The sequence below is a fragment of the Heptranchias perlo genome, chromosome 16 (genome assembly GCF_035084215.1).
Source record: "Heptranchias perlo isolate sHepPer1 chromosome 16, sHepPer1.hap1, whole genome shotgun sequence".
Lineage (NCBI taxonomy): Eukaryota > Metazoa > Chordata > Chondrichthyes > Hexanchiformes > Hexanchidae > Heptranchias > Heptranchias perlo.
Window position 1 is genome coordinate 46,012,830 of NC_090340.1, and position 22,040 is coordinate 46,034,869.

The 22,040-nt window shown below is 39.3% G+C and overlaps 2 protein-coding genes across 3 annotated transcripts in view; one reads left to right on the forward strand and one right to left on the reverse strand.

Annotated features, from left to right (window-relative positions):
* Positions 1–4,629: 4,629 nt before the first annotated feature.
* On the reverse strand, positions 4,630–17,493 carry psmd7 (proteasome 26S subunit, non-ATPase 7). The gene is made up of 7 exons (XM_067998081.1): positions 17,358–17,493; positions 11,847–11,938; positions 11,032–11,124; positions 10,005–10,102; positions 8,531–8,611; positions 7,547–7,638; positions 4,630–5,264 (listed from the first exon to the last, which is right to left on the reverse strand). Exons 1-7 carry the CDS (start codon positions 17,429–17,431, stop codon positions 4,832–4,834), a joined length of 963 nt encoding a protein of 320 aa, XP_067854182.1. The 5' UTR covers positions 17,432–17,493; the 3' UTR covers positions 4,630–4,831.
* A 64-nt stretch (positions 17,494–17,557) lies between these two features.
* The window catches only part of dhx38 (DEAH (Asp-Glu-Ala-His) box polypeptide 38), an 85,963-nt gene continuing 81,480 nt past the window's right edge, over positions 17,558–22,040 (forward strand). Inside the window, exons 1-2 of one of the 2 annotated variants that reach the window (XM_067998082.1) lie at positions 17,558–17,723; positions 18,858–19,227. In XM_067998082.1, coding sequence (XP_067854183.1) covers positions 18,923–19,227 — 305 coding nt within the window. In that variant the 5' untranslated portion in view covers positions 17,558–17,723; positions 18,858–18,922. The remainder of the gene's footprint in view (positions 17,724–18,857; positions 19,228–22,040) is intronic. The other variant, XM_067998083.1, reaches the window with a different exon arrangement.

Consider the following 22,040-nt stretch of genomic DNA (forward strand, 5'->3'; position numbering starts at 1 on the left):
CTTCAATGACATTGTGCCTTCAATTCTTTTGCAGGTCTATCAACAGTTGTTAAATTTACACATACCAGTTCTAGGTGCTGCCTTGGTTTTGTGGTAGCACTCTTACCTCTAAGTTTAAAAGTGAGGGGTTCAAGCCCCACTCTGGGACTTGAGCACATAATCTGAGGGTGGTATTTCAATACAGTATTGAGGAAGTGCTGTACTGTCAGAGGTTATGTCTTTCAGATGAGATATTAAACCAAAGCCCTGAGTGCTTTGGTAAATATGAAACATCCCGTGGCACAATTCAAAGAAGGGCAGGGGAGTTGTCATTTATCCTTCAATCAAAAACAGATTAATTTGTTGTTATTTGTGGGACCTTAGTGTGTTCAAATTGGCTGCTGTGTTTGCCTACAAAACAAGTGACTCCACTTCAAAAGTAATTAATTGGCTGTGAAGTGCTTTGGAATGTCCTGAGGTTGTGAAAGGTGCTATATAAATGCAAGTTCTTGCTTTTCTTTACCCATAGTCTTTCTTCATCCATTGATATTCTTGACCTCACAATCTCCTGAGGCCTCAATCCTATATGTTCATTGCTAAAGCTGCCTCAATGTACTTTGGTTTCCTTCTTTATCTCAAACAACTCTATAAAGCTGGAGGTTGAAGAACTTCTCTCCTCTCAAGGGAGACTCTTCTAGCACCCGTCTTGCAATCCTGGACAGGCTACAAGAAAATGTTTGTCTGATAAGTGATCTTTCACCTCGAACCTTCAATCTTTCGGTCTTCATTGCAACCTTTCTTATTTTTCTATTCTATCAATACTACTATGGTTACTGTTCTTCAGAACTGTCCTCTCTTTTCCTTCCAATCTCCAAATATGCATTCATACATGATCCACCTCTTCTGTACATGCCTACTGTGTTCAAATTATTAATCATTTTTACCAGCTACTACTTTCCATGTAGAAACGTTTTGTTGTTTAGATAACTTTCTAGCAAAGGACTCCTGCATCATATTGGCTCTGTATTTCTAATACATTCTTAGTTGGTTAATAATCTAATTTTATTGATACTGAAATAGAAAAGTTTATTTTCAAATTTAAGTGCAACTCAATAATTCACCATTAGCTAGTGAATCTCTCGTGATCTTGCTCATGGTGAGTCAGACAAAATGGTACGTCTTTTAGCTGTGTTTGTTGTAACCAGCCAAAATGACTATGGGTGACCCAACCACAGTGCCACCAGTGGTGGAAGGACTGAATAGCAGGAACTTGTTGAAAGTACTGGAAGCAGTCATTACCTCCAAGCATTACCAATGTCACAAAAGTGTTGCTAAATCATGACAACATGAAATAAGCATGGCAAACAGGAAGTCTGAAGAATTTTTATAGATGTAGCCATATCTAAGTGAGTTTCTATGGTATTAAGGTATCTTATTTTATGTTTGTGGACTCAAAAGTTTTCAACCTGATACCCTGCAGAATCTTTTTAGCACTGTTTAGTGATCCAGTTTGAGAAAAGTAATGCTAGTAACTATTTAAGTAATTCTAATTAGTTTGTTATAGAATGGGACACAAAAGTTTGGTGCAAATGTATTTATTTTATCTATTATCTCTACATATTGGGTTTAGTTACTTTGAATATTGTGGTGGATTCATTTTCAAAGGCTGTGCCACTTCTAAAATGCAAGTTGTACACACTAGCAATATGTTAAATGGAAAAGAACATAAGAAATAGGGGCAGGAGTAGGCCATCCGGCCCCTCGAGCCTGCTACGCCATTCAACAAGATCATGGCTGATCTTCTACCTCAACGCCATTTTCCTGAACCATCCCCATATCCCTTGATGCCTTTAATATCTAGAAATCTATCGATCTCTGTTTTGAATGTACTCAATGACTGAGCCTCCACAGCCCTCTGGGGTAGAGAATTCCAAAGATTCACCACCTTCTGAGGCAGGTATTATTTAAAATTCTGATACTAAATAGTTTGTTCAGCAATATTGGACAATATTTTCTTCTCTCCACTATTATTTACTAAAAAGATGTGTATAAAAAAATTGCCAGCTTGGTAAAAAGTGGTAATGTACTATTTGTATGCTATTCCAATAGTGCTTTCATGCTAAAATAGGAAATTAGAAAAGAGGAATAAAAGCTTTTTTGCATGTTCTGGCCTTGCTTAAGCCAATTTTAAGAAACTTATGTAGAATTACATGGCTGGAGTGGGGGGTGGGGGGGTGCGGCGGGTGGGTAAAGAATAAAAAAGAAACAAGTCTTAAATTTCAGGTCAAACCTAGTGTCAGTCAGCTTTCTGCGCATAGATGTAGCAGCCAACGACCGATATCTCATAGGAGGAGCAGCAGCAAAGGGTAGCTCAGGTGCACAAAGGGCACAGGAAGTGCACCTCTTGCATAACAAACAGTTCCAGGCACTAGGTGTACTGCACTATAATCAGCTACCTGGACATAATGAATTATAACTATACGAGGCTCAGGCTGAGCAGGGAGGATGTGACTGAGGTGTAGCACCTGGTCCATTAAGACCTGCAGTGGCAGTCAACCATCCATTCTGGAATACTAATGGCAGTAAAGTTGACATATTTATGCTAAAATACCTCTCGGAGTCAGCTACTTTTCCTTACACTGCTCTATAGTACGGGGAATTTAAGCTGTTTTGCTATGCACCCACTGAAGTTACAACACTGCAGCAGCAGCAGGAACCAATGATTTATGAAATAAACCAAATGTGTCATCAGCTGGTATAACCAATTCACCTCTGCTATGCTGGTGGAATTTTTGAAACCACATTTCTATCTTAATATTCTAATGCTACAGCAGTAGCTTAATCAGTGAATCATACAGACTTTACTAAAATGCACAAAAATATTTGAATAGCCTTTGAGTTCCCAATGAGTCAATTCATTTTAGTCTTAATTGTAGTTTAGATTTCTATTGTGAACTTAGTTAAGGAGACCTCTTGCTTTTATGGGTATCCCTGCAAGAAACCAATCGCATACTACATCTAATATAGAAATATTTAGAGTGTCTGAGATGCCAGAAGTAGTTTAAAGAAAGAACTTGCATTTATGCAGCACCTTTCACAACCTCAGGACCTCCCAAAGTGCTTCGCAGCCAAGAATTTTTGAAGTGGTCACCTGCAGTGTAGGGAAATGCGGGAGCCAATTTGCACACAGCAAGGTCCCACAAAGCTTTGCGATCAATAACCTGTTTCTTGTGATGTTGGTTGAGGGATAAATATTGGCCAGAACGCCAATAGAACTCTCCATCTCTTCTATGAATAGTGCCATCGGACCTCTTATGTCCACCTGGCTTTAATGTTTTATTCGAAAGACAGCACTCCCTCAGCACTGCATTGAAGTGCCAGCCTAGATTATGTGCTCAAGTTGCTGGAGCGGGGCTTGAACCCACAAATTAGTGGTATGACACTACCGTATTCTCTATATTATGTGATGTGGAGATACCAGTGATGGACTGGGGTTGACAAATGTAAGGAATCTTACAACACCAGGTTACAGTTCAACTGTTTTATTTAAAAATCACAAGCTTTCGGAGGCTTTCTCCTTCGGCAGGTGAGTGTGACGAAGGAGAAAACCTCCGAAAGCTTGTGATTTTTAAATAAAACAGTTGGACTATAACCTAGTGTTGGAAGATTCCTTACATCTATATTTTGTGTTGTTGGATATTGTCCACAAAGATGAGCAGTTGTACTGAACAATGATTTCCCTTACACAACAGTGCAGTCAGGTGGCAGTAATCTGTTCAGGTAGCGCATACATGTTGAGGGTATACTGTCCAAGTTTTATTAGGCAACATTAAATTTGTTGCATTTAGTATCCACTCTTTTTCTTCACCCAGTGGTCCATTAAACACAAGTATCACAGAAGATTAACTCACTTTCTATAAATCCTAATATTCCAGTTAATGCCATTCCTTGATTGGTGCACATATGCAATGCCAAATGTCATTCTTTTTTGCTGCTCAAATTAGTAATGGATTTCAGTGCTAAGGAACGATAACTTATCACCCAGGCGCAGCATCAGGCATTCCTAAGTAAGTTATTGGAGTGGTAGATGTACAGTGGATTTCTTTCTACTATATTTCAATCATAGATCATCATCTTTTGTTGCATTATTGTTAAAATTCCCACTTTCCACAGCAGCCGCCATCCTCACGGGCATTCTAAGTGAGGTTGCTAACTTGTTTCAAGTTATGGATCTACTGCATAAAACTGGCTATGCCAACTGAGAATTAAAGCAAGACTGCCGAATGACAAGACCTTCACAGCTGATAGAAAAGACACTCTCTCTTCCCCACTCCATCAATCTGGGCTGGCTGCAAAGTTAAAAGGCCGGTGTACTAACAGCGACAAATCTCTTTCTGGCTTCATTTTTATTCACTCAGTCAACAAAATTGAAAATGATATTCATTCTCCAGAGGAAGCTAGAGTGCAATTCTCAATCATGTGGGATTCAAATTCATTAATTTTTGTCCCATACCTCAACCGTGTAGCTGCCAGGACACACTCATACCTAGACAAAAAAAAAATTGCAGGTTATATTTGGCAACAGTTTAGCATTAACTATTCTCAGTACCTTAAAGCAAACAGAAATGAATAACAGACTTAGAACAACAGTATTAGTAAAGCAATATTTATAATGTTTCAAGATTTTGAACATGTACATTGTACAGATACAGAAAACTGCCCCATGCAAACACATCAATGGCTGGATATTTTGGCCCTTTTATTGCAGAAAGCCGAAGTATTAACATTTCCACTCGATACCTCTTGAGTGTTCAAGTTGAAGTTCTATTTTTTAAAAAAAGCACTACACAATCTATTTTTTGTCTTTCTTCTCTTCCTTCTTTGATTCACTTTTTTCTTTTTCTTTGTCATCTTTCTTCTCTTTCTTCCCCTCTTCCTTTTCTTGCCCTTCCTTCTTTTCTGCATCTCTGTTGGCAATTTTATTGTTGATTAAATTGTGTAGAGCAACTACTGAACGAATAAGTGATGCAAGATACACCACCAACATCTGATCATTCGTCTTCAGGTAAAAGGCTTTCACAAACTCCTGCAGATTAACATCAGGCAGTAGATTGAAGACATCCTGCAGCTGGTAGATAATTTGATGGTTGATGGGCAATTTCCCTGTGGCCACTTTCTCCAAGTAATTCCTTATCTCTAAAATTTTTGAGTTCAGCCCTTTAAGGCCATGCACTTGGTTTGTGATTCGCTGCGACAGCGTGCCCACTGTAGTGTCCTTAATATCTCTGCAATGGGGACAGAAGCATAGAAAAGCAACTTTATTCTAGAGCCTGGTCTTAGAAAGTCAGACAATTTAAAACTCACTCATTTAAAGAATTCATATGCACATGTGGTACAGGGATGGATATGCATACAATTTATCAGAAGCTAAATTATGTGCATTAACATCCTATATCTGACATTATGGCCTCGATATTACCAGGGAGGTGGGTTGGTAGCTGGGAGCTGGGAGTGGGGGGGGGGGGGGGGGGGGGTGTTGACTGGGCAACCCACCCAGTAAAATCAGTGGGTTCCCCAATCGATCGCGAGTAAATCGAAGCCACTTACCTTGGCTTCTGGGTTTCCTGCGCAGTGGGCGGAATGCGCACCGGCATCACAGGCCGTCAGCTGGAGGAGCCCTATTTAAAGGAGCAGTCCTCCAATGCTGCTCCAGCAGCAAAGAACCAAAATTACAGAATGGAGCAGACCAGGGGAAAGGCTGCTCCCAGGTTTAATGATGCCTCACTCCAGGTCTTACCGGATGGGGTGAGGAGGAGGAGGTGGGAGATCTTCTACGCAGCGGACGGGAGGAAGTGGCCTGCCTGCCACCAAGGCCTCGCTCGAGGTGGCAAAGGAGGTCAGCAGCACCAGCAACATATCCCGCACCTGGATACAGTGCAGGAAGCGCTTCAGTAACCTAACTCGGTCAGCCAAAGTGAACACACTTACTCATTCTCCTACACTAACAGCACTGTGGGAGAACCTTCACCACACGGACTGCAGCTGTTCAAGAAGGCGGCTCACCACCACAAGGGCAATTAGGGATGGGCAATAAATGCCAGCCTCGCCAGCGATGCCTACATCCCATGAACGAATGAAAAAAAAAACTGTCTTCCACATCACCGCCCTCACCCCACAACTCCTTCTGCACTGCAGACACTACTCTATCACATCACTCCTCACACCCACTCAAACCTCACCTCCCCGGTTCTCATCCCACCTCTACCACTCAATCTCATGGCTCTGTCTCATACTCACCCTCTGATGCATCTCTTTCACAGTCACCCTCACCAACCTGCCACTACCTCTGCTGCAGCCACAGGGGATGCATCACGTATGAGTAGTAGGAAGCGCAAGGCAAAGGTTTCGTGAGCACAAAGGGGATTTGACTGTTTGTCATGTTTTTTATTTATATTTGATTTTGGTTCAACTCACATTAAATATTATATTGTCACTACTACTGCCACGTCTTGGCCATTCTTGACTGGCTTGTGCAATAAGTCCCTTTCATGAGGTTCTCCATGAACACCCACACTTGATGCTACCCATTGGGTCACCCTACAGTGGGTGTATGTGTAGTTGCGTGACTATTTTGTGCAGGTGCCTGTGGCGCAGCACTGTGTTGTGGAGCTCCACGTGTCGGAGGCGGACAGCGTGCCTGGTGACGTTGCTTGTCCTCGGTGTGAGTTTGAGGGGTCCGCAAAGTAGGTAAATATGTTTGCACAGCAGAGTTTAAGGTATAAATTAAATAATTGAGTGGAAAGACAAAAGTGTTGCAGCTGAAACTTTGTCTGAAGTGACAGAGTGCCCTGCTGCAATAATTGAGGTATTGCTCCCCAACTGTCAAAAACTCCTTTGCATCTCCCACTGGCTGCTGACTGAAACACGTCTGCTCCAACAGGGAGTGTTTCCCACAGCACGGGAAACACGCCGAGGATCCATGAAAATTGCACCTCTGCCAAAATCTCCTGTTAATGAGGTCTGTACCTCAACTAGGTAAGTATTTAAATTGTCATCCCAGCGGCTTTAATTGCTGGTGGGAGTCCCGCATGCAGGAGCTGCACGCACACCTGAACGCGTCACGGGGAACTCGGAAGTGGGCGGGTCGGAGCTGGCTCCGGACCTGCTCCAGGATTCCCCCATTTTACGAGCCCCCACTCGGCCATCCTAAAATCGACCCCCATGTCTTTTACAAAGTTCCAGCAGGATTGTAATTCTTGCAGCTGGAATCATGCAAAATCAAAAAATATAATGATCCCATGCCATGACTTGTGGATTACAGCTCAATTCGATGGATAAACAGGTTTGGTTACATATCGAATTATAAACTACAAAAGTTACTAGGACGATAGCAGAATCATTACAGTCCAAACTACATATTCATTCACAGCCCAGGTACAAAAATGCAGTTAAGATTTAATTTTCCTCCCAAAAATCAATTAATACAGTAGTACCAAAGGGAAATGATGGAAGAAATTCACGTAATTTTGCCTGAGGGCAAAGAGTTGCTCAGACACTGCCAGCTTACCGTAGCAAGTGCTCCACTCCAACTTCTTCTGCTTCCTCTGCTCCTATTTCACTAGTCACATGTTCAAATGTTTTAGAGGTTGGAGTTCCATCCTGAAGAGATACCACACAGTAAATTCTGAGCTCAACATCCAATCAGAGTGCTCATCTGTTATTGGGTTGGGTTGGGTTTGTGGAAGTTTTAAGTAAAGACACTGACCATACTATAATTATTTTCCTTTATATTTTCCCCTCTTGTCCTGAAGGTACTGACTCTTGCTGTGTATGGGCACCAGCAGCCCTCTGGTGTCCTGCCCAAATACCCATTCTTCATTTGCAAGCCAAGATGGCAAACGTAGGAGACTATTTTACCACCGAAGGCATCACAGCCAAATTCAATCATATACCCTCAAAATCCACACTCGCACTCTCCAGTAGGAGTCATTGGATAGCAAACAAACAAAAATCTGGAATAATATTTTGCCCAGAGCACCGAAGTCAATTGTAGCATCCCTAATGTTACCCTGGCAAAAATCAATAGGATTGGCATGAGCTGAAAAACATAGCAATGGCTGAATACTGCTCAGACTACCCCTGATCATCATCTAGGAATGGAAAGGATGCTGATCAGTGCTATTTCCATTTCCGAATGTGTGGAAGAATACCCAAGTGATAAGGAGGGTAGAAGATGAGAGAGGTTGAGCAGAATGCACCATAGCAGTCTCCAAGAATGTGGAGATGAGGGGAGAAGCCAGGGAGTTAATACCTTGGAACAACCCCTGGTCCTGTCTTTGGGCTTTTAAGTTTATGAGTAGGATAGAATTTCAAGTTCAGTTGATAATGGAATGATTTTTAAAACCAACTGAGGAAATATTCCAAACCTATTGGAAAAGCATAGATCGCAAATTTCAGTGGGTTTTAGTAACTGAAGAAAATTTCACCAAAATGATTCACTACACTTTAAGGAGTGACATATATGTTACAGAAGTTGTAACACAGTACTTACGTCATGAACTTCCTCTACTGAAATGTAAGCTTCTGTAGGTAGCCCCAAATCTTTTGGTTTGACATCAATGATCACCAAAACCTTAAAAAAAAGATTATAGTTTTATTCTAGTCTCAAAGAAATTATTTATATTCCATGAAAATAAAAGCTTGATTAAAATAAAGATGCTATTACTTTCTGTAACACTGGGAATTGGGCCATTGGAAATCGATATAATGTAACATTTATTACAGTACAACGATAGGCAAAGTAACATTATAATGTTTCACGCTGGGTAATTATTGACTGCCATTTACATGTACTATGGTTTAAAAAAAAAGGACAATGGAAAGGTCTGTTATATTCCCATACTATGTTAACCTAGTAATTTCAGTAAGATGAAATTTGAAGGAACAAATCATATTGTATTTGCAGTACTTCACTAAATACAACCGTATAAATTGTACCATCATCTTTGGCAAAGAATCCTTTCATTTTCCTTACTTTTTTTTAATTCGTTCACGGGATGTGGGCGTCGCTGGCAAGGCCGGCATTTATTGCCCATCCCTAATTGCCCTCGAGAAGGTGGTGGTGAGCCGCCTTCTTGAACCGCTGCAGTCCGTGTGGTGACGGTTCTCCCACAGTACTGTTGTTAGGAAGGGAGTTCCAGGATTTTGACCCAGCGACAATGAAGGAACGGCGATATATTTCCAAGTCGGGATGGTGTGTGACTTGGAGGGGAACTATGTGTGTTACAGCCAGGGTTGGCAGGTTATAAATCTATTTCACTTCAGACCACCTTAAAACACAAGCAGCTGCCACATTTCCTCTCCCACCCTTTTAAATATTTGTTGTATTTTAAGGCTTTGAATGCTTGAATAAATTTAAACGTTTAAGAACTATTACTATGTACACCTACCCATGAGATATTGATCTCGGTCTAAATTGTGTAACTGACCTAACACCCAAATAGAAGTACAATATACCCTTGCAAAACACGTTGGTGAAATGCTGCACAACACCAGTTAAAAAAAGAAAACTGAAATGTCACCAAAATTACTTAAAATGCACACACCATGAAAAACTCTTTAGAACATTGAGTTTGTGCAATACATTTTTGGCATGTTGCAAGATCCAGCTGTTCAAGAACTAAATTCATAATCAGGTATAAACAAAAAGGTACAGGTTGCAATAAATCCAGCATATGAAGGGAGAAAATCAATTACAAATTTGGAAAAATCTAATTATGTCTTCAATAAAGAGACTGCAAGTCTTTTTTTAAAAATGTAAACCCAGCTGGGCCACCAACTAATGAAAATATGGAAGCTTGTATTCAGAACAAATAGATTTAAACCCTTAAAATTACTTTACAATGAAATAATTTAGTGTGCCATCCAAAATAAATGCTGACATCCATAATGTGAATACCAAAACAGTGTAATTTACCATCAACAACTGAAGAGTTATTCAAAGGAGGGAAAATCTAAAACCTTACGGAATTAGGACAGTATCGTTTCATTAGTTCATTGATAGCAATGTCGTTTTTGTGTAACTTGGGTCCAGTGTGGTACCATCCAACGATCCTTTCCCTGGCTAAGACAGATATATAATCATCCATTAAAATGCAATTTCAATAAATGTTAAAAGACAGTCATTAGACCCATCATATTGATTAAGAAGCACTGCAGGAATGACAATGCATCAACACAATCTATTTCTTTCAAAAAAAAGGAAGCCTGACCCTGACTTTACTTGATTCGCACAAATATCACTTAATGAGATTTATGTGCCTCATTACAAAGTTCTATGTTGAACGTGGCAGTCCTTGGATAGGAATTTTCAGATTGTTCCAATTAATATTTTTCTAAGCTAAGTAAATGCAGGTTTGAAACAGCAGATTCCAATTTAACACTTTCTTTTATTTAATTTCTCAGTTTAAGTTTATTTTCTTCCCCCAATTAGCCTACCATTTGACACCCAAGTATCAAGAAAAGCAGCCTCAGTCTACATTACTCAAACTGACCACAAGGAAATACACAAGAGTAAAGTAGGTTAGCTTCTATTCTTTGGTAAAGCAAATTATCCTTCCTTCCAATTAACCCTCCCTCTCATTTACTCAATGCCTCACATGGATTTCAGGAGCGACCTGTTAATGCACCAATATCTAAAGCCACTCAGCTTGATTAAGAATGATTTTAGTGTAAACTTTCTGCTCCATGCCACAGAATATTACAACACAGATTTTGAGGACATGGTTCCAAATGTACTCAAATGTTCAAAGAATAGGTAATTTCAAAATCATGAACTGTTATGATAGTTTCTCCTTATTTACTGTTCCCACTGGCCGAAGGGTCAGTAACCAGAGCAGGGGAGTGGGACTAATTGGATAGCGCTTTCAAAGAATTAGCACAGGCACAATGGGCCGAATGGCCTCCTTCGGTGCTGTAAGATTCTAAGACAGTATCTAGCATGTACAATCTGAGCTTTAGCCTCAACATGAAGTACTGCATAAGGAATCTTACCATTCACTTTCTTAAACATCCCGTACATGTTCTCCAAGTAATCGTGATCCAGGAACCACACTGAATCATCTTTCTCATCTTCATCGAATGGAACTAAGATGGAAAACAACATTCAAAAGATAAAATGTTCTGAAATGCCAGGCAGATGCTACAAAATCTCTCTAACACAACTTTAATTGTTCTGTTCATGGATTAAAAGATAACCATGCTTTACTTTGATAACCCATAAAATAATTTAAATTGCAAACCCTGATTATTTAAAATGTATGTAAAATGTTCTTGCTCATTATCTAAGTTTACAAAAACTGATTTTGTTGAAAGTGTAATAACTGGCCACTAAGGATGTTGGTTCAGTCAACATGATATTTACTGCTACACTAGCTGCCTTTGAAAGAGTTCCCAACGCATAAAATGCAGTAAAGTATAGAATAGTCCAAAAACAAAGAATCAGGGATTTTTCACTCAAAACCAGAACAGATTACTGTTTTGTGGATAATGCTACCAAACTATACAAACAAGCTAAAGAAAAAATACATTTTGCATTGTTTGTTATTCAAAACTGAGATTAACATTGGATTTATGGTATTTAAACTGGACAGACTATTTCACAGCAAAATTTATTGCTTCAATTAAAGAACTACACGACTGGCATCAAAACTCCTAGACACGGCTGGCCAAATTGGAAGTTTAGTCCCAAGTGGTAGATCTTGACTGAGGACTACGACAGATCATTCAATATTACAAATAATTCACGTTAAATAATGAATAGTTGCTGATCCATGATAATTGCAATCACCTCTAACTTTGGATCTTACCTGCAAAACTATTTGAAACATCAAGTATCTTTTTGTGCCAAGAACCCAGCAACACTCCAACTACTCGTTTTTGATTTCCAACTTTTCCTATTCTGAACATTAAAAAATGAGAAGTTACCATAATGAATAGTTTAACAGTTATAAACTTAAGAAAAGCAATGCATTAATGATCCCACTGAACATGCCAATAATAAAAATAAATCATGAAAACTATAATGTCCCAAAGGAGGTTCTTTTAAAAAATATTTTCCTTCTTCATAAAGGATCAACATCCCTTAGTAGTGAACTGTAGTGAAAATATTGTAGTTAACTCCAGGTCTAACACATTTTAGCACAAACGTGTGGCAAAGATGACATTGTCGATTTAAAAAAACATCAGGGTTATTATTAAAAAATAAGGATCACCAGTTTGATAAATGTGATTTGTTAATGGAATTTTTCATTCAAATCTGTAATATACCACTAATTATAACCAGCCACCTTATCAAAACTAATAAGCACATTTGTCTAATATAAAAACAGAAAGTGCTGGAATCGCTCAGCAGGTCAGGCAGCATCTGTGGAGAGAGAAACAGAGTTAACATTTTAGGTCCACGACCTTTTCAACAGAACTAGCACATTTGTCTTCTGATTTTTCATTTATTTTGAACACTACTGTATTTGCTGCCATTTGTGTAATGAGATAGGGCAAGCTTGTGATTTCAAATAAAACTGTTGGACTATAACCTGGTGTTGCAAGACTCCTTACATTTGTCCACCCCAGTCCATCACCACATCAAAGATATTATTCAGCAAACAAAATTGTCCACTTTCTGCATTTCAAGCCCGCCGCGCATTTTCAACAAAAGCTTATCTGGCCTCCATTGAATATACTTGTGAATGTAATTAGCATTTTAAGTTTGTATACACACAATTGTCCCCATCCCTAAGTCTCAGCTTGCCTAAGTCGTTAATACTCTGAGTCAGAAGGTTATGGGCTCCAGCTCCACTCCAGGCCTTTAGCATTTAACTTTGACACTGCTTTGCTCAGCCTGGAGGTGCTATCTTTCAGCCCAGTCTGCCTGTTCAGGTGGATGTAAAAAATCTCACGGCATTATTCAAAGAGCAGGGAGTTCGCCTGGCCAACATGCTTCCCTCAACCAGCACCACCTGAGACAGTTTATTCAGTAAATCATCTCATTTACTGTTTGTGTGACCTTGGTGTATGGAAATTGATTTTTTGGCTACAATGTAATTCATCAGATGTGAAGCACTTTCAGACATCTTCAGTATATAAAGGTGCTATATCAATGCAAGTTTGTTCTTTCTTTTAGACACAACCATATGTACCAGTTCCTGTTCAGATTAACACAAAAATCAAAATGACAGCACCAGCATGATAACAGGAAACAGTCTGAATCCCTGATTGATTTCTTTGTTGCTACCAAGATTAAGCTAAATTTATAGGCAATTGCTTACACAGTCCCACATCCTGGCTCCAAAATTAGGCAGCCAAAGCTCTGGGTTAGGTTCACAGCCCAAAAGACTGGCTTGTACACAACTTTAGAGCAAATATTTGTATAAAAATAAGCATTTGTTTAAAAAAATGAAAATCGGCAATATGTTCTTCATTTTAACAGGTCATGGCTAACATGGTTAATCTTTAAAATTGACTGTGCAGAGAGTAGAAACGAAAGTCTGGCGGGGAGTTTGGATCGCCCCTTACAGAACCCATCGGATTTTCCTTCCATTAATTTCAATGGAAGGAAAATCAGATGGATTCTGTTACCAGCATGCGATCCTTCCCGCCTGATTTACCTTTTTGCGGTTCACCCAGGTGATGCTTAACGCTTGGGTGGTAAAGCTGAAAATCTACCCCAGTAGGTCAATGTCCTTCTACAGTCTACCCAAGGTTCAAAAACAATGTACAGTAACAAATATTATCTTTTAGTATGTACAAAAGTTTGTACAAAATGAAAGTACTGAACATAAATCAGAACTTTTAGTCTTTATGATCAGGTGTATGTTTTTTGGGTGGTGGGGGGGCGGGGGGGGGGCAGGGGAAGGGAGAGAGCAACAGAACCAGTTACTCATTGAATGTGTGACACAAAATAGAACAAAACACACTTGTTATTTATAATCCGACAGACACAATGCACGAAGGTGTCCAATTATGGGTACATTCCATTTAACACCAGAGATTATGAGCATTACATGTTCTGTTTCGGTATGCTGGGAGTAGCAATATGCTAACTTTTAAAGTTAGTTTTTCTGTCTAACTTTAAAACCTGTATTTTTTTTAGGGTTTTATTTTTAGGTGTTAAAAAAGGAGAGAAAAATAAGTGGACCCAAAAAACCAAGTAAATTTGGAGAAAATCTGTTTATTTTGAACATCACAAAAACTGAGAAAAATAAGCAATGGACTTAAAAAAAATTGAACGACAACCTATTTTTCATACAGTTCACAAGACAGCAATTTTATGGCACGCACCATCAGACTCTCACTTAATCCCCAGATAGTTTTTTAAAAAAAATCAAAATTGAAGAATCATGTTTATTGTTGTGATTCCTGCTACTATGATGTTGGGAAATTAAAAATTGTCAGAGATTATGCAGGGGAAAAAAGTTGTAAGTTCACTTTTAGTGCGACTCGAATCAACCTTTGATTGATGTCCTGAGTCTTCAGGGGACTACCAGTGTGCTAACTGTGTCAATGTACTGCTGTCCATGCTCCATACATAAACTAGAAATGAAAGACTGACATTTGCTATAATTTAAAGCCCTCAAAAGGGCTAACATTTTGAGGATGGATTGCATTGACTAGGCTTGTATTCCCTTGAGTATAGAAGATTAAAAGGTGATGTAATTGAAATGTTTAAGATGATTAAAGGAGTTGATAGAGAAACTATTTCCTCTGGTTGGGGGGGGGGGGTCCAGAACAAGGTGGCATAACCTTAAAATTAGAGCTGGGCCATTCAGGGGTGATGTCAGAAAGCATTTCTTCACAGAAAGGGTATTGAAAATCTGGAACTCTTTCCCCCCCCCCCCCCCCCCAAAATAGCTGTTGAAGCTAGGGTCAATGGAAAATGTCAAACCAGCGATTGATACATATTTTGTAAGGCAAAATAGGAACCAAGGTAGGTAGATGGAGTTAAGGTACAGATCAGCCAAGATCTAATTGAATGGCAGAACAGGCTTGAGGGGCTGAATGGCCTACTCCTGATTCTATGTTCCACAGCAGTAACTGATGATAGTCTCCTTAAAAAGTACCAAATTGCACAGCATTCGTTTTCTGTTCCTGTTAAAAATCCCATGCATATAGAATCAACGTACATACTGGCGTTTCAGAGGAAATTTGTGCACACCCTCAGACAGGTTTTTTGGTAAGAAAACAATGGAAAATTTCAGGGGTTTCCCCTCTTAAACGGAGGAGAAATCCCATTTTTACCAATCCCCCTCCCAAAAGTAAATTTATCAGTGGAAATCTGAATTTTAAAAAAGTCCTTAAATATGCAGTCATATGATTTGAGAGAAGGATACTAGCAATCCAAAATGTGACTTTTAAAAACAAAAGGCAGCCCAAGTACGCAGCAGTTCCAGGTTTGCATTTTGTATGGAGTTCCCAATTTCATTAACTGGATGAGTTAAAAAGATTAATTAAACTAAATATTGTGCATACTCTGCAAATTCTGACTTAAAAAATGTTGTCGTACTTGCAACATTTTAACAGGCAACCGATTTAATTTTCTTCCTGGGACTTTAATAATCATGCTGATTTAATTGAAAATGCAACTAAAGGATTTTTGCTCAATTAGAAAGTTATTTTATACCACAATTGAAGAAAGGAGGGAGAGAAAATAGGAAACTACAGGCCAGTTAGCCAGACATCAGCCGTCGGGACAATGCTAGAATCCATTAACAAGGACGTGGTAACAGGGCACTTAAAAAAATCATAATGTGATCAGGCAGAGTCAACATGGTTTTATGAAAGATTTGTCAAACACGATTTCCCTATTAGAATTTTCTGAGGATGTGACTAGCAGGGTAGATAAAGGGGAACCAGTGGATGTAGTATATTTGGATTTTCAAAAGGCATTTGATAAGGTGCCACACAAGATAAGGGCTCAAGAGGTTGGGGTTAACATTAACATCAACAGAGGATTGGTTAATGGACAGAAAGTAAAGAGTAGGAATAAACAGGCCATTTTTGGGTTGGCAGGCTATTCCTAGTGGGGTGCTGCAAGGATCAGTGCTGGGGCCTCAGCTATTTACAATCTATATTAATGACTAAGATGAAGGGACCAAGTGTAATGATCCAAGTTTGCTGACAATACAAAGCTAGGTGGGAAAGTAAGCTGTGAGGAGGGCACAAAGAGTCTGCAAAGGGATATAGTCAGGTTCAGTGATTTGGCAAGAAGGTGGCAGATGGAGTATAATGCAGGGAAATGTGAGGTTATTCACTTTGGTAGGAAGAATAGAAAAACAGAATATTTTTTAAATGGTGAGAAACTATTAAATGGTGGTGTTCAGGGAGATTCTTCATAAAAGAAACACAGAAAGTTAACATGCAGGTACAACAAGCAATTAGGAAGACAAATGATATGTTGGCCTTTATTGCCGGGGGGGTGGAGTACAAGAGTAAGGAAGTCTTGCTACAATTGTACAGGGCTTTGGTAAGATCACACCTGGAATACTGTGTACAGTTTTGGTCTCCTTACCCAAGGAAGGATATACCTGCCTTAGAGGCAGTGCAACAAAGGTTCACTCGATTGATTCCTGGGATGAGAAGGTTGTCCTATGAGGAGACATTGAGTAGAATGGGCCTATACGCTCTGGATTTTAGAAGAATGAGAGGTGATTTCATTGAAACATAAGATTCCTAGAGGCTATTTCTTGACAGGGTAGATGCTGAGAGGCTGTTTCCCCTGGCTGGAGAGTCTAGAACTAGGGATCACATTCTCAGGATAAGGGGTTGGCCATTTAGGACTGAGATGAAGAGGAATTTCTTCATTCATAGGGTTGTGAATCTTTGGAATTCTCCACCCCAGCTGTCATTGCTCAGTCAGTCAGTGAGCCTATATATTCAAGACTGAAATTGATGGATATTTGGGAATTAAGGGCTATGGGGATCGGACGGAAAAGTGGAGTTGAGGTAGATCAGCCATGATCATATTAAATAACAGTGCAGGTTCGAGGGGCCGTATGGCCTACTCCTGCTCCTGATTCTTATGTTCTTAAAACTAGTCAGTCGCATCATCTTCAGTGGATTACATTATTACAGAGATCCAGTTTTTAAAAAAAATATATAAATTTAGATAGGAATTGTAACGTTACACATTCGGGGTCAGGTTTCAGGAATGTGCTGTCAATGTGACTCAGCAGCGGTGGTGCTCCTGGCAGTTTGGGCGTCTGCAAGACCAGGCCCCGAACCCGCCCCGCAGCGGCTCAACGAGTACAACACAAGCCCTCCCCGGGTCTCCGCCCTCCACACACCAAACCCCAACCCCGGCCCGTTTTTCTTTTCCTTGTTACCTGTTAAAGTGATCCACTACACTCAGCAACACCAGCGGGTGAACGACTACTTTCTCCACCACAGGATCCGGCATTGTGTCCGAGCGGTTTTAAAACACTAGAGGCTGCAGCGGAAAGAGCGATCACACGCCGGAAATGATTCCAAACGCCCGGCGACCTCGATTCCGGCGGATATCCCGGCAACCACCGCGGCACCGGAAGTGAGGTCGGCGCGAGCGGCATGGTAGTCATTTTTAGTGAGGGGATTAGAAAAAAACAAAATAAGTGAAGGTGTGTGAGCGGTGCCAGGTAGAATCATTGGATTGTTTATCACACGGAGGTTGTGGGATAGCGGCGAGGCAATGGGAGATGCTTCTAAGTGTCTTGGTTCGTACTTGTTTTAATAAAGTGCCGTCCTGGTTTGAATGCCGCAGCTTCTGCTGGGATAGCGATGGACGTGGGTTGGTCGGTGTGAAGGAGCGACGTTTGGGAGTTGGGGGATTTGGTGGTGGGTGGGGGGGATTTGGTGGTGGGTGGGGGGGATTAACTTCTCACAGAGGTAAAAGGGGCGTGTTACTGTGGTCGCGGGGTAAGATCCGTGCTGGTTGGTGGGTTGGGAAATCGTTAAACTGGTTATACTAGTTTTTTTTGTTACATGAGTTGGGGAGGCTTCTTCCCAATCCTGCACCTTTCTGTTAAAGAAGCAGGTTCCCGAGCATCAAGTCCAGTCTGATTCTGAAATGCACTGTATCTGATGAGCTGGGAAGTCTCATGTAGATGTGTCTGTACTGCCTATGGAAATAGTATGATTAAATTGGCAGGACTTGGGAAGACATATCTCATTTATTAATTTCACAGCTGGGACGAGGAAATCGAATGTTCATTTGAGTGTTAGCCATCAAAGTTCTGTACTATCACTAGATTATATTGACAAAAGAATGAGCCAGAGATCTTATTGCAATATGATACCATTGATATAGGAAAAAATATTCTTTCCTGTAAAATACTTGACAGTTGTTTAACAAACATACCCATTTTTAACTGCTAAAATGACTTTCGAGGGTCGCAAGTTTTAGAATTAGTCAATAAACATAACTTCTTCCCTCCCCGTGCCTTATCCTTTAAAGATTATCTGGTGGTTTTAATGTTTGCATTTGAATTTATGTACACCCCGCTGTTACCTTTTGTTGTGTATTTTTGATCGTTGGAAATTTCATGAGTGTAAAGATGATCAAGTTTGAGTCAAATTTAATAAATGGGAGTTTTGATGGCTTTACACGTGAATGAAAGCGCAGTTTACTGTCAAGGGTGTAGTGTTCTATATGCCTGCTTTTAGATGCACTCTAAAAAATGGGGTAGCACACGTTACTAAGTGATAAATCATTACAGTTACTATCTTTAATACCACAGTACAGGAATTTAATAATTATCACTAGTTCCAATAGCATAAAAACAAAAACTTGATAAACTAATTCTGTCTGTATCTTTGCATAGATAATGTTCTGTTTGCCCTGTTTTTAGGAGCTTTTACTTAAATCCTGTCAAAACCGGACTGGTGTGGACATTACCTGTTACAGCTATCAAACATGAATGATGATGACTCCATTCACAGGCTGGAGGGCTGTGACCCTGGCAATCAGATTGGAGGATTGATAAAAAAGAAGAGTGCCGCAGATGACCAGCATATCTTTCGAGCTCCAGCACCAAGGACCTCCCTGCTAGGGCTTGATAAATTGGCTGCTCAGAAGAGAAAAGAGCGGGAAGAGAAAGAAGAAGAAGAAAAGAAGAAATCCAAGGTGTCATCATACAAAGACTGGGAGGAAGAAAAGGAAGACTTTGGCTCTGATGAGGAGAGTGGTGACAAAGTAGGCAGAGGTGGGAAAAAGGAGAGGTAAGACACTAGTAACGAAATTAGTTTATTTTAATTGAACTTTTTTGTTCCTGTTATTCTCTGCTTTATTATTTATCCAAATTTGTCTCCCAGCATCCATCCTTCCAGGAGGAGGAGGATAATGAATGGTTTTCTCTTTGCCTGCTGAGTCAGTTCCCTTTCAAAGCCTTTCAAACATGGTAATATGACACAAATGGTACCCTGGATAAGAAAAGATGAAGTCTTTCTGTGTGAGAGAAGGAGCCACGACTGCATACTCTTTATCAAAATCAAACTATATAGAGAATCATGATTTAGCTTGAAGACCCCCATCTCCCTTTTTTTGTTTTTTTTTTATTTTTCTGCAAATTTTACAACTCATTTGAGCCACAGTTCCTGTGTAATGTAGGTAATATTGAATCTGTCAGTAATTATATTTTAGGTTGGTCTTGCATGATATTTTATCATATTCTACAAAGGTTCAGTATGCTCTTTCTGTTTTCTTTCATGTTCAGACCAAACTCTAGAGCTGTAAGTTGTCTAAAAACAGTAGCTTATCAGTGCAGGAGGTTATTTCATTTCCTTTTGGAAATTTTGTAATGGAGTTGTGAACAGGAATTCCTTGTTGGCACACCCAATAATAAATAACATTATGAATTGACTTTTTTGATTAAGATTACAATGAGTGGTTTCACAGTAAAACAAAACTAAGCAGTTGTGAGAAAAACTTGTTGCTTCCACTTTAAAAAAAAACATGTCAGAGTAGGGAGAGTAAAACAAAGAAAGAACTTGGATTTAAATACAATTTACAGAACCCCAGGATGTCCCAAAGTTCTTTATAGCCAATGAAATGCTTTTGAACTGTAGTTACTGTTGTAAATATAGGGAAATGCCAATTTACACACAGCAAGGTCCCACAAACAGTAGTGAGATAAATGACCAGACAATCTGTTTTGGTAGTGTTTGAGGGAAAAATATTGAGCAGGACAGCTGGAGAACTCTCCTGCTCTTTGAATAATGCGATGGGATTTTTTACGTCCACCTGAGAGGGCAGAATTAGCCTCAGTTCAATATCTCATCCAAAAGATGGCACCTCCAACGGTGCAGCACTCCCTTATTGCTGCACTGAAGTGTCAGCCAATATTATACCCTCAAGTATCTGGAGCGGGCCTAGCAGCAATGTTTAGTGTGGAATTAAAAAAAAATGAATCTGCACTTTCCAGTCCATGCATGCTTTACTTAACTTTTATCCTTGTGTATCTATAAAGTCTGGGTAATTTTAATATATTTTTTAGGTTGCACTTCATCAACAAATGTTTGATCACATAAAACAATATACAAAGCTCTGTCTTATAAGATTCTTATTTTATGCTCATTACATTGTGAAATGGTAGGTACAAATATGTAGTTACAACTGACAGAACATTCATCCATTTCTGTAAACTGCATATCTGTGAGGGTCTAAACATTATTTTGGTATCTAACTCAATAATCAAGAACATTTTTTTATTTGAGCTTGACATTTAAATCTTTAAATTCAAATCTTTATATTCTTCAATATTTTATGACATTAAGTTCATTTAGCAAGTCTGCCTGATTTGTCACTGACATTGCAGTAGCTTTTGTTGCATGTTAGATTTGGGGGAAATATTAAATAAAAGTTTAATATTTTAAATAAAAGTTTAATGAGCAATTAGAAATTGTCTCAAGTTCTGCTCTCTTTGTCAGATGATTTTAAATTGAATCATTCAGAAGTTGACTTTGAGCCTGCTGCCAATGTGTGATACTTGTGAAGTACATTGTATTGTTGCAGAAAGCTTTGTTGACAGAATCCTATACTGAACTCCTGAGCTTTGTGAGTTTATATTGGTTAATGTATTCAGTTTTCAATAGAAAACCTTTTCATTTTTTCCAATAAACACATGCACGAGTTATTCAGTAAATCACTCCAAATCCCAAAATGTAGGAAAGATAAATGTGCATTTGTATAGGGCTGCAGATTTGATTGGTAGAGTCCAGATATTGCATACAAAAGGCTAGAAAACTTAAATAAATTATTTTGCTGCTGATGTAAGTTTTGGCAATGAAATTCTACAAATATCAGCACAGACAAACAAGTACATGGATTTGTATGTACAAGGAATGGTTATCTCTGAATGATATAGTGAATTGGAGTGAGTAGGATAAGGGTTTGTATCCATAATTTCTCCCACATGGAGCTTAACCAATGTCTGCTATACCTTGTAGGGTGTTACCAAGTATAAAATAGGCATCTTTTCAGAAAGACGAAAAAATAAAAGATCAGTTGCTCCAGTCTGTCCCTGTACATATTCTGCCCCAATCTTTTTAAGAAAGGAAAGAACTTGTATTTACATGGAATCTTATCACATCTTTTATATTTCCTTATGGAAAAGTAAGAGCTGTATCTGGATAATCATTCACAATCCAAGCTAAGTTATAATTTTGGGATAGTGGGTGGATTGTGGGTCATACATACCAAGACAGCATTTAGGTCACTTACTTTGTTTTTTTCCCCAGTGCAGGCTAATTTGGCTTAATATTTTAAAGATGGGAATTCTTTTTATTTGTTCAAGCAATTTGGTAACAGTGGCGACTTGAGTGGATATTTCTCTGTGAAAGTGAGCCTGCCATGTGGTCTTCCATTTGTTAGTCAATGGGAAGTTTTTCTAGGATGTATTACATGTGCCAATATTGCATTTTATTATATTGACCCTGATGCATAGAATTCATTTTTTCATGTGAAATCTTTGACAAAAAACATTTTTGTGTCCCATACCAGTGAAGTTAGCAACTGTGACAGTTAGAAGCAAATA

Excerpts from the sequence above, each read along its gene's own strand:
- psmd7 (XM_067998081.1), bottom strand. The coding sequence starts at position 17,431 with ATGCCGGATCCTGTGGTGGAGAAAGTAGTCGTTCACCCGCTGGTGTTG. Across the intron at positions 11,939-17,357 it reads GTAGTGGATCACTTTAACAG|AATAGGAAAAGTTGGAAATC; the intron begins GTAACAAGGAAA and ends TTTAATGTTCAG. Across the intron at positions 8,612-10,004 it reads AACGATACTGTCCTAATTCC|GTTTTGGTGATCATTGATGT; the intron begins GTAAGGTTTTAG and ends CTTTTTTTTAAG.